General features: G+C 36.3%; 1 protein-coding gene across 1 annotated transcript; it reads right to left on the reverse strand.

Moving 5' to 3' along the window:
* Nucleotides 1–232: 232 nt before the first annotated feature.
* Nucleotides 233–3,141, reverse strand: LOC141339166 (protein BTG2-like). The gene is made up of 2 exons (XM_073844799.1): nucleotides 2,823–3,141; nucleotides 233–1,426 (listed from the first exon to the last, which is right to left on the reverse strand). The coding sequence occupies exons 1-2, from the start codon at nucleotides 2,962–2,964 to the stop codon at nucleotides 1,071–1,073; spliced, it is 498 nt and encodes a 165-aa protein (XP_073700900.1). The 5' UTR covers nucleotides 2,965–3,141; the 3' UTR covers nucleotides 233–1,070.
* Between the last annotated feature and the right edge of the window lie 10,107 nt (nucleotides 3,142–13,248).

The following is a 13,248-nucleotide window of genomic DNA, read 5'->3' on the forward strand; positions in this document are numbered from 1 at the left end:
AGCTCAGTTAATCTCTAAACACAGCGGGTGCTGATAAGTGTAACCGAACACCCATCTGAAGTCTCTCAGTGTGTGTAGGAGAAAAACAAGCCCAGACGCATCCAGATAACGCCAACATGCCCACCGAACGCCAACCAGACGCTGCTTGTGGGGGTATTTCAAGAGGAGTTTACAGAGATGAAGCATGAAACTTCATTACACCACCATCATAACATCAGACCACAGAAAAGAGTTTCATTCTTAAAAGGTTTATTGTAATAAAAATCAACTGTACGGCTCTATATCTGCACAAAAATGTACATTAAAAGCAACTCTGCTTTAAAATAGCTTACAAACTACGTCTAAAAAAACAGTAAGCGAGCTGCTCAGCAGCCCACCAGAGACAGATGCTACAGACGAGAGTCTCCGCCGGCACTTCGGCCGCCGAACCAACCAACACACGCAAAGCATCCTGGGAAAATATAACGATCACTTCCCCCAGAGACACCCGCGGTCCATGCGACATCACCGGAGGAATTTTTTACCAAAAATTAAAGAGCGTATTGCCTGAATATTGCACAGTAAGACTTAAAGAGTCAGGCAGTGACGTTTATTAAGGGAGTGGTGGCGCTGTGGTTAAGGCAAGAGGGGATTATGGGAGTTCGTTCACATGGCGTCCCTCTCGTTAGCAGCTCCCGTGGGAAATTACGAAGCGCCACCACGATTTTAGGCCTGAAACGTGCTAAACGCATAACCCGTAACAAACTAAAGCTTTGTGCAAAGTACGTTTCAGGCCCGTAATTGCTTTACATTCTCGTGAGGTAATCGTAGTTGCACTGAAACCGTGTGCGAGCACCAGTGAAAACACCCCAAAACCTGTTTTGGGATTGTGTAAAACAAACGAGAGTCACACAGAAACAGTGCCGAAATAAATCTAGAGTCAGTTGTCCAGTCGCGTAACAACCAGTGCTTTAAAGTTCATCTTAAATAAAGGTTTCAGATCAGGCCTGAAATGTCAAGTCGCAGGAACTCTGGAAGGTCGGTCGGTCAGGATGTTATCCGGCGGTCCGGCGGCACCCATCCACGTGCGTTTAGCTTGACACCATCATCAGGTAGTTTTTAGGCGGACTTGTGCGGCCGCTCATCATGAAGCGGTTTTTGCAAGTTGCCGTCTGGTCGTACGCCACGGGGGCAGGGCTCGAGACTGGAGGCTCGGCCTCATACAGTACGCAAATGGAGCCGTCCTCGCCGATGCGGTACGACACTTCGTAGGGGTCCACCCAAAGCGTCAGCTCCCGTGGTAAGAGAGAGAAAAGCTGACCGCTGGTCAGTCCGATATGGCCGGCCGCTTGGCCGATCAGAGGGTCCATTTCATGATTGATCCGTATGCAGCGATATCCAGATCCCTTCTGTGGCCTGTCGGGGAACCAGTGGTGCTGGTAGTGTTCTGGAGTAAAACAAACAGTTTTGTTATAATCGATTCGTTTGGGTCATTTGTGACCTTGGACCACAAAACCAGTTTTTTGTCATCTGAAAGCTGAGTAAATAAGCTTTCCATTGATATATTGTTTGTTAAAATAGGACAATGCTTGTCTGAGATACGACTATTTGAAAACCTGGAATCTGAGGGCAAAAGAATCTTTCACATCTATAATATTGAGAAAATCGCCTTTAAAGTTGTCCAAATGAAGTTCTTAGTAGGCTTGCCACGATAGACGGTGTTGACGGTGTTACTGGTTTTAAGACACAACACCGGTGACATCACTTTTCCACCGTGAACCGTCCCCACATTTTTTTTTTTTTAAAGCAGTATGCCTATTCGTTTTTTTATTAAATATTTATTTGAATTAAATGGAAAATATAATTATAAATAGGTTACTTAAGATGAGAGCATGAACTATAATTAAAAACTGAACATAGCTACAATGTCAGCGTCATATTTCATTTTTTTTATTACGTGAGGAGAACGAGAGGAGTCGAATTTACAGAAAGAGAATGGCGGATGATTTAGTGTCAAAAAGCAATGCAAAACGCCTGTTTGGCAATAAAGAGCTCTTTTCCTCGTTTTTTCTGCTTTTAAATAGCTTATAAATGCGTGCGTATTATGCTTTCACTTTCAGTTTTGCCGGTATTGGCAATTCGGCGTCAATTGTTTGAATGGACGACAACGAAACTACAAAAAAAAACTTTGAACCCAAAATATTGCCAAACAGGCGCTTTTGCATTGCGTTTTGACACTAAATCGTCCGCAATTCTCTTTCTGTAAATTCGACTCCTCTCGTTCTCCTCACGTGATAAATGAAATATGACGCATTGTAGCATAGTTTTTAATTATAGTGCATGCTCTCGTCTTCGTTCCTAGGAAACCTCCACCCCCACGGTGATACCGGTATTACCGGTGTTGTCACATGTCAATTAACCGGTGGGGAAATTTCCTCATCGTCACAACCCTAGTTCTTAGAAATGCATGTTACTAATCAAAAATACATTTTTATATATTTATGGTAGAAAATTTACTAAACATCTTCACAGAACCTAATCTTTACTTAAAATGCAAATGATTTTTGGCATAAAAGAAAAATATATCAGTTTGACCCATATAATGTATTTTTTGGCTATTGCTACAAATATGCCCGTGCTACTTAAGACTAGTTTAGTGGTCCATAGTCACATTTTTGCTAATAATTATTAAGAAATAATTATGAAAAGACCGCGAGTGGGGATTCGAACTCGGGACAACTCGCGGTAAAATCCAACACTTCTATCATTACATGAGACTACGTTTACGTGTTTAATAGTTACCTATGTTACTACATGAAGTATAAAAGCACTTATTTCCGTACCTGATAGCGCCTGTGCAAGGCAGTCTCTGAAAACTTGGAGCTGTGCGTCACTTAAGCGTCCGCGGCTGCGCAAAAGCCTGCAAACGAAACCCGCCGCGGCTGAAACCTCCGGGATCATCTCTGCTCCGATGCCGTGCGTCATATTCCGTTCAGTAGAGCTTAGGACAAAACTGCTGAAAGTTGAAAAACCACAATGGCTTCCGTCCTTCGATGCTGGCGATCTAGTGCTTCACGTTGAGAGAGGATGAAACAATAAACATTGCCGGACTCCTCGATCCTCTCGGCTGTTTATCTGCGCTCTGATGTTTTTTGATGAGCAGAGATTCCGCTGATATATACGCACAGAGACTTCGACGTCAGTTTCGCTGGGGTGAGCGACACGCCCAGCGTCCAATGAAACGAAGGGGCGGGGCTTCCTCGTGGAGCTGATTGGTTGTCAAGATGGAAAACACTGCGTGTTGTGGTGACGCTCGCCTTCCGCCCGCGTCCAAATATGGAGATTGACGTCAGGCTCGGCTCAGGCGTGCGTGACGTCATTCGTGGGGGAAAAAACAAAGGCCGCGTGTGCGCGCTTTCTTGCTTACCGTAAACTTTCGGCTTTTAATTATAGAAGCGAGCTGGTTTTCGATCTCTTTTATGGTCTCTCAAGCGTGGGTGACACCCCAGCAGAAACACTGAGTTACACACGACCTAAAAACAATCCAACTCAACGAGCAGTGCTAATCCAACAAAGCATAACTGGCAAAAGTCTAGTTTGTTGGTAACATGCATAAAATCCTAAATGATTATATAAATGTGACTCTAGAGTCTTAAGTAGCCAAAAATCATTAGGATACTAAGTAAAGATCATGTTCAATTAAAATATTTAGTACATTTCCTACCGTAAATATATCCATTTCATCCAATTTAATTCTTGATTAGTAATATGCATTGCTAAGAACTTCATTTGGACAACTTTAAAGGCGATTTTCTCAACCCTCAGATTCCAGATTTCCAAATAGTTGTATCTCATCCAAATATTGTCCTGTCCTAACAAACCTTTTCTGCTTTTTTAGATTTTGTCTAAATCTCAATTGTAAAATATAAAGTACACTATTGACTGGTTTTGTGGTCCAGGGTCACAAATGCGTATGAATTTACGGCATGCCTGAAATTACACTGTTTCCAGTGTATTAAGGTTTGTCAGAAAAACAATAGGAGTTGTGAAGCTGTATTTTGAGGTGTTGCAGCGACCCCTGGTGGCCAAACGCTTTGTCCAAACAGTCAGATGTTAAAACGCACGTTAATTGGACATAAACACACATTTGTTTTTATTTCCGTTTGCATTTGCCACTATAGAGTGAGGATGTTTTAACGCAGTAAGTGTCTCGGTCTGACTCGCCCAGCATCTCTGTCACCGTGCCATCCCTGTATCCCTGTTACCATGGCGACCGCTCACATCCTTCGCCTCTTCCAGCAGCTTTTATTTCTGTGATATAACACAAATCAGTCACAATAATCCTCTGCCGCACATTAATATTTCAGTATTTTATCTGATATATATATGCATGTTATATGTGACTCTGGACCACAAAACCAGTCATAAGGGTCAGTTCCGTTGAGCTTTCCATTGATGTATGGTTTGTTAGGATAGGATAATATTTGGCCGAGATGCAACTATTTGAAAATCTGCAATCTGACAGTGAAAAAAAAAAAAAATAAATAGTGAGAGAATCGTCTTTAAAGTTGTCTAAATGAAGTTCTTAGCAAGGCATATCACTAATTAAAAAGTATGTTTTGACATATTTACTTAGAATCCAAATGATTTTTGGCATAAAAATGTATAATTTTGACCCACACAGTGTATTTTTGGCTATTTCTCCAAGTAAACCCGTGCTATATTTGATCTAGATGTACTACGCTGTAGTCTAGTTTGGTTGGTGTGCACACAGATGCAAAAAAAATCAAAATGGTAGAAAATTGCCTTAAAAGTTGTTTAAATTAAGTTCTTAGCAATGCATATTAACCAAAACTTAGGCTTGGAAATTTACAAAATGATCTTTAATTAAAATCCTAATGATTTTCGGCATAAAAATGGACAATTCCGACCCATACAATGCATTTTTGGCTATTGCTACAAATATACCTGTGCTATATACAGATGAAAAAAAAATCTAAGTAGAAGAAAAGTTCTTAGCAATGCATATTAACCAAAACTTAGGCTTGGAAATTTACAAAATGATCTTTAATTAAAATCCTAATGATTTTCGACATAAAAATTGATAATTTTGACCCATACAATGTATTTTAGGCTATTTCTCCAAATAAACCCGTGCTATATTTGATCTAGATGTACTAAGCTGTAGTCTGAGTTTGGTTGGTGTGCACACAGATGCAAAAAAAAAAAAAATCTAAATATTGAGAAAATCACCTTTAAAGTTGCCTAAATTAAGTTCTTAGCAATGCATATTATTAACCAAAACTTAAAATGTTATAGATTTACAGTAGGAAATTTCAAAATAGTAGAAAATCACCTTTAAAGTTGTCTAAATGAAGTTCTTGGCCATGCATATTTGCTAAAAACTAAGGTTTTGATATATTTACAGTAGGAAATTTACAAAATATATTCACGAAACATGATATTTATTTAATATCCTAATGATTTTTGTGCCAAAAATCATTAAGATTTTAAGTAAATTTATCAAAACCTAAGTTTGGGTTAATAATATGCATTGCTAAGAACTTCATTTAGGCAACTTTAAAGGCGATTTTCTACTATTTTGATTTATTTTTGCATCTGTGTGCACACCAACCAAACTCAGACTACAGCTCAGTACATCTAGATCAAATATAGCACGGGTTTATTTGGAGAAATAGCCAAAAATACATTGTATTGGTGTGCACACAGTTGCAAAAAAAATCACAATAGTAAAAAATCACCTTTTTAGCAATGCATATTATTAACCAAATCTTAGGTTTTGATATATTTACAGTTGGACATTTACAAAATGATCTCTACTTAAAATCCTAATGGTTTTTGGCATAAAAATGGATAATTTTGACCCATACAATGTATTTTTGGCTATTTCTCCAAATATACCCGCGCTATATTTGATCTAGAGACAGAGTTTGGTGGGTGTGCACAAAGATGCAAAATAAATCTAAATATTGAGAAAATCGCCTTTAAAGTTGCCTAAATTAAGTTCTTAGCAATGCATATTATCAACCAAAACTTAAATTTTTATATATCTACAGTAGGGAATTTACTAAATATATTAACGAAACATCAAAATAGTAGAAAATCACCTTTAAAGTTGTCCAAATGAAGTTTTTAGCAATGCATATTATCAACCAAATCTTAGGTTTGGATATATTTACAGTTGGACATTTACAAAATGATCTCTACTTAAAATCCTAATGGTTTTTGGCATAAAAATGGATCATTTTGACCCACACAATGTATTTTTGGCTATTTCTCCAAATAAACGCGTGCTATATTTGATCTAGATGTACTAAGCTGTAGTCTGAGTTTGGTGGGTGTGCACACAGATGCAAAAAAAAATCTAAATATTGAGAAAATCGCCTTTAAAGTTGCCTAAATTAAGTTCTTAGCAATGCATATTATCAACCAAAACTTAAGTTTGGATATATTTGCAGTTGGAAATTTACAAAATGATCTTTGATTAAAATCCTAATGATTTTTGGCATAAAAATGGACAATTTCGACCCATACAATGTATTTTTAGCTATTGCTACAAATATACCTGTGCTATATTTGATCTAGACAGAGTTTGGTGGGTGTGCACACAGATGAAAAAAATTAAATAAAATCAAAATAGCAGAAAAGTTCTTAGCAATGCATAACCCTATTATTAACCAAAACTTAAATTTTTATATATTTACAGTATAGGAAATTTACAAAATATATTAACGGAACATCAAAATAGTAGAAAATCACCTTTAAAGTTGTCCAAATGAAGTTTTTAGCAATGCATATTATTAACCAAATCTTAGGTTTTGATATATTTACAGTTGGACATTTACAAAATGATCTCTACTTAAAATCCTAATGATTTTTGGCATAAAAATTGACAATTTCGACCCATACAATGTATTTTTGGCTATTTCTCCAAATAACGCGTGCTATATTTGATGTAGATGTACTTGTCTGTAGTCTGAGTTCGGTTGGTGTGCACACAGATGGCAGGTTCTGCTGTTGTGTGTGTTTGTCATGTGGACCGACAGCAGGTTCGTCTATATTTGGCTGTAGCGTGTCTATGTGTGTGTGTTGCAGGAGTTGCCGCGGTTCATGTGAAGGGCTCTCACCATGGCAACACATGTGTCTTCCCGAGCGCCGGCTGAGACACGATTCATTGTTTATATGAGTGTGTCATAACCAGAGATGCACGTAACACACACTCCTGGCTCTGGTTTCGGGGGCCGGTGACCGTCGGACCGTGGACCTCCTGCGTGCCTCCTGTCCTCTGAGACGGGAGCGAGACGTCGCCATCTGGAGGTGAGCTGGGGCATTATGGGTAATCCCATAGGAGGTGTGTGTCCTCCTGCACACACACACACACACACACACACACACACACACACACTCCGCCTGCAGTGCAACTGCTGTCTTCTCTGATCTGAGCTGACACGTCCCTCCAGCAGTGTGTGTGTGTGTGTGTGTGTGTGTGTGTGTGTGTGTGTGTGTGTGTGTGTGTGTGTGTGTGTGTGTGTCTCGCTCCATCTCAGCACTAACTACTGGTTTGATCTACAGCGTCTTGCACCACCTTCCTGAAGCTCTTTAAGCACAATCTACGCCACGATCGGCACAATGTTTCGGATGTTTCTCCTGGATAAGACTGATGGGGTCTCCTGCTTCTCAGATGTTTCTCTTGAGAAAAACACACTGCTGCAATTTAAGGATTTCAGAAGGGATTATGATGTCTCAAACTGCGCTGGAGATCTCAGTATGAACTCAAATACTTCTCATTAAATTGTCATCGAGAGCAAATGATCTGAGATGCTCTTTAATTCTACTGAGTTCTAATTCTAATCTCTTGTGTCTCAAATGGTGCTCAGATTTGCCAAGTTGGAGATCTCAAGCATTTCTCATTAACTACTTTTAAGGGGTGACACTGAAGTAAAAAAAAACGCTGATTTTTCATGCACCTGTCAAGTTTGAGATTTCGGGCTTTTTTGTTTTTCAGACTAGTGGAAGGAAAACAGAAAAAACACTGATGAGTCTTTCTTTTACAGCACTTTTATCTATTTGTGTCAATAGATTTCAATTACAGTACATATTTTTAAAGGCCATGAGATTTTTTCCTACACTGAGCCATAAATCTCCACTTTGCATTTTTATTTCTGTCTATATCCTGAAGGTTTTACAGAGGGATTTGTTTATATATGATCCGCTTGATTTTATACATTTTATTTCCCCAAAAATAGCTAAAAATATGTTTCCTGTCTAAGTGTTTTTCTGAATTATGGAGTGACAAAATTAGACACCCCAAATCCCCTCTGTAAAAACATTTGACTCTAATATGTGACCCTGGACCACAAAACCAGTCATAAGGTTAAATTTGACAAAACTTAGATGTATAAATCATATGAAAGCTCAATAAATAAGCTTTCTTTTGATGTATGGTTTGTTAGGATAGGACAATATTTGTCATCTATTTGAACATCTGGAATCTGAGGGTGCAAAAAAAATCAAAATACTGAGAAAATCTCCTTTAAAGTTGTCCAAATTAGTTCTTAACAATGCATTTTACTAATCAAAAATTACATTTTGATATATTTACGGTAGGAATTTTACAAAAAATCTTCATGGAACATGATCTTTACTTAATTTCCTAATGATTTTTGGCATAAAAGAAAAATCAAAAATTTTGACCCATACAATGTATTTTTTTGGCTATTGCTTCAAATATACCCCAGCGACTTAAGACTGGTTTTGTGGTCCAAGGTCACATATGTCAAAAGAATTAAAGAAGAATTTTGAAACCGACTTCATCCGGTGTTTAGATTTTCATACTGGAAATGTATGCAAATTAGTGCTTATTTCATTAAATAATGGATAATTTGCATATTTAAACTTAACATCTGACAAAACTTGTAATACAAAAAAAGTTTGCAATTATCAAAGTAATCAATCAACTGGGTAAGCAAGGCGATAAATATTAGTTAATCTTTTTACCCTATATTCACCTGCAGTGTCTCGCCTTAAAAGCAATGCTTTAGAATATTGAGTTACTCCCTAAAAAAGTAACTAATTACGTTATTTAGCTCTATTTTTGTCAAATGTAAAAGCCTTTTCACACCAAAAGCCTCAGGCTTGGAGAAAAGTAAATTGACGTCTGTACAGTAGACCGCAGAAGAAAAGATGTCAACTCTTCAGCAATAAAAAAGTAAAAAAAATGTTAGATTATAAGTAACTTTTGCTCATTAGTGTAGATGAATTGAATCATTGAAGGTTTACACCAAAGACATCGGTTAATAAAATGGGATTAAATACATAAATTATATATGTATTATTTATTACATTTTATTCATTTTGAGGAATACTGTATTTGTTTTTTTAATGAGTGAGATTAATTAATGCATGCTCACATTTATTCTAGAAACTAAAGTAACATCTTACTCACAATTTCTCTCAACATGGTGACTGGAGAGCTTTCAACCAATAAATGGGGGAAAAAAGCGACTGGTGTTACTTATTTGAAAAAGTAACTCTGATATTTTCTTGCCAATCAAAAAGGAATGCGTTACTTGGAAAAAGTAATATTATTACGTAACTTGCGTTACTTGTAATGCTTTACCCCCAGCACTGCTCATCTAATGATCTGAGCTGCTGTCCACATTAATTTGTGTTTGTTTGTATTTTTCTTTTCTTTTAGGAGAAATATCAGAGAGCTCAGTGAGGTCTCCTGAGCTATGAAAGAGCAATTTCTGAGCAAAACCGATTTCATGTGGGATTAACCCACTGGGCCTCTTCGGTCATTTTTGACCGAAAAATTTTATGTTTTGAATTTTTTTTAAATCGTAGCTTCATCAGAATGAGATGACACTTGGTGACTTTTGTTGCATTAGCCATGTGAGTACAAAAAAAAATCTGTGATATGATTCGGATATGTTAAAGGGTCAAAAAAAAAAAAAAGTCACACTTGGCTCCTTCGCGGTCAAAAATGACCGACATAGGAAATGAATGGGAAATACGAAAAATGTGATAATTCAGATAATCTTTTGGTAAAACAAGCTACAAATGAGCAACTGTGCTGAAAAGAAGTGTTCATCAAGCAAGGACTGACACTCTAAAATAACAAAAGTACAGAACTGACACACACACACACACACACACAAAGAAATAAGCAGAAAAATGCAAAACCTGATATTTATCCAATCAAAAAAAATATCTAAACCTTGCCAAAATGTATCTTTTAGAATGTCTGAATATATTTCTAAATGCAAAGCCTAATAAAATGAAGAAACAGTAAAAAGAAAAAAACAATAGGAATCCCAAAGCCCCTGTATATATGTATATAGGGAGATACAGGAGTTTACAATGCATTACACAAGTTTTTATTTTTTATGCCACTAGATGGTGCAATTTTCACTTTAAAAAAATGTGAATTTTAATGTGAAAAGTTGTATTTATTGAAAAATAATAAATACATAATTAATAAAAAAAATATATAAAATATAATTCTACTGGGAAAAAATTGCTAATTAAAACTGTATAAATATTGCATAGATTCACAAAAACTGCTCAAAATTCTAAATAATAATTACAAAATATTATTGAACAAAAATGTGTTTAATTGATTTTCCTGAAGAATAAAAAAAGTTACTTTTTAAGGCTTCGGTCACTTTTGACCGCCAGGGAGCCAAGTGTGGCCCCTTAATGAAGAGGCCCAGAGGGTTGAACCTTTGAGAGACCTTCCTGAAGCTCTTTAAACACATCTACACAACAGCCATCAGCTCCAAAGACACAATCCTGTAGGTAATTAACACCAAAAATGAGATCTCTTTAACATCTCAATCATTTCTCCAAGGGAGCAATGAGATTAAATTGAGGCTTTTAAAAAAGTTTCTTCTAAGGAAAGACCCCAGTAGTCTCTTTTGTCTCAGCAACGTCTCTAACGGTTTTTGATTGGCCAAAGTAAGAGATCTCAATATGAGCTCAAATGTTTCTCATCAAATGATCTGAGCTGCTCTCCACATTCATGCCTTCTCTGTTTTCGGAGAAACATCGGAGACAAAGTTGATCCCAAGAACTCAATGAAGTCGCTCGAGCGATAAAACGAGCAATAATGAAATCTCATTATTTCATTACAAATCTCTTTCTAAATTAGATCTCTTTAACATCTCAGTTATTTCTCCAAGACAGTTTGGATATTAAATGGTCTGCTTTTCAATATATTTTTGTTTGTTTTTTGGAGAAACATCTGAAAGAAAGTTGATCCTGAGAACTCAATAAAGTCTTTTGAGCTATGAAGGAGCAATCTCTCATGAGATCTCTTTAACATCTCAGTTAGACGGTTTAGATATTAAATTAAAGCTTTTTCTTAAGTTTCTTTTAAGAAAAGACTCCAGTAATCTCAGAAATGTCTCAAACTGTGCTCAGATTTGTCAAGACAACAGATTTTTCACTCTAAATTCAGAGATCTCAGTATGATCTCAAATATTTCTCATTAAAAGGTCTGCTTTTCTCATTTATGTGTCTATATTTTCTTTTTTGGAGAAACATCTGAGACAAAGTGAAGTCTCTTGAGCTATCTTTAACATCTCAGTTATTTCTTCAAGACACTTTAGATAATAAATCGATGCTTCTGTTTAAGTTTCTTCTAAAAAAAGGCACCAGTAATCTCAGAAAAATGTCCCAAACTGTGCTCAGATCTGTCAATATACCAGATTTTGCACTTAAAATTTTAAGATCTCAGTATGATCTAAATATTTCTCATCAAATGGTCTGCTCTTCTATATATATATATATATATATATATATATATTTTTTTTTTTTTTTTTTTTTTTGAGAAACATCTGAGACAAAGTTGATCCTGAGAACTCAAATATTTCTCATCACATGATCTTAGCTGCTCTAAGCTCATGTGTCTAAGCTCTTTTTTTGGAGAATCACCTGAGACAAAATTGAGTTTCTTGAGCTATTCTGACCAATATATGTTTGTCTGGGATTGCAATTTTGTGTAAATCACTTTACAAATGAGTTCTCTTTAACATCTCAGTTGTTTCTCCAAGTATGAGCCGGATTTCAAATTCTGCAACCAAATATCAGCTCAATATGAGAATATTGTCTTTTTCTTTTTTGTAGAAACATCTGAGACAAAGTTGATCTAGAGAACTCAATGAAGTCTCTTGTAAGACCAATAACCTTTTCGTCTGGGATTGCAGCCTTTAGTAAGTCACCTTACCAAATCAATCAGAGACACTTTAGATATTAAATAGATGCTTCTGCTTAAGTTTCTTCTCAAAAAAAAAAGAGGCACCAGTAATCTCAGAAATGTCTCAAACTGTGCTCAGATTTGTCAAAATACCAGATTTTGCACTCAAAATTCAGAGATCTCAGTATGATCTTAAATATTTCTCTCCAAATGGTCTGCTTTTCTCATTTATGTGTCTATTTTTTCGATTTTTAGGATAAACATCAGAAACAGTTGATCCAGAGAGCTCAGTAAAGTCTCTTGAGCTATGAAAGAGCAATCTCTCAAGAGATCTCTTTAACATCTCAGGTATTTCCCCAAGATGGTTGAGATATAAAATTAAGGCTTTTTCTTAAGTTTCTTTTAAGGAAAGACACCAGTAATTTCAGAAATATCTCAAACGGAGCTCAGATTTGTCAAGACAACAGATTTTGCAACCAAAACTCAGAGATTTCAGTATGATCTCAAATATTTATCATTAAAAGGTCTGCTCTTCTTATTTATGTGTCTATTTTTTCTTTATTTTTTGGGGGAAACATCTGAGATAAAGTTGATCCCAAGAACTCAATGAAGTCTCTCGAACTATAAAACGAGCAATAATGTTTCATTTGGGATTGCAGCCTTGAGTAATACACCTTAACAAAACTCTTTCTAAATTAGATCTCGTTAACATCTCAGTTATTTCTCCAAGACAGTTTGGATATTAAATGGTCTGCTCTTCTATATATTTTTGTTTGTTTTTTGGAGAAACATCTGAAAGAAAGTTGATCCTGAGAACTCGTTAAAGTCTTTTGAGCTATGAAGGAGCAAAAAAATGAGGCTTTTGCTTAAGTTTCTTCAGAAAAAAAGACCATTTAAATCTCAGCAATGTCTCAAACTGGGCTCAGTTTTGTCAAGATACCAGATTCTGTGCTCAAAATTCAGAGATCTCGGTATGAGCTCAAATATTTCTCAATATTATGTCTGCTTTTCTCATTCATGTGTCTATTTTTTCGTTTTTTTGGAGGAAC

The sequence above is a fragment of the Garra rufa genome, chromosome 7 (genome assembly GCF_049309525.1).
Source record: "Garra rufa chromosome 7, GarRuf1.0, whole genome shotgun sequence".
NCBI lineage: Eukaryota > Metazoa > Chordata > Actinopteri > Cypriniformes > Cyprinidae > Garra > Garra rufa.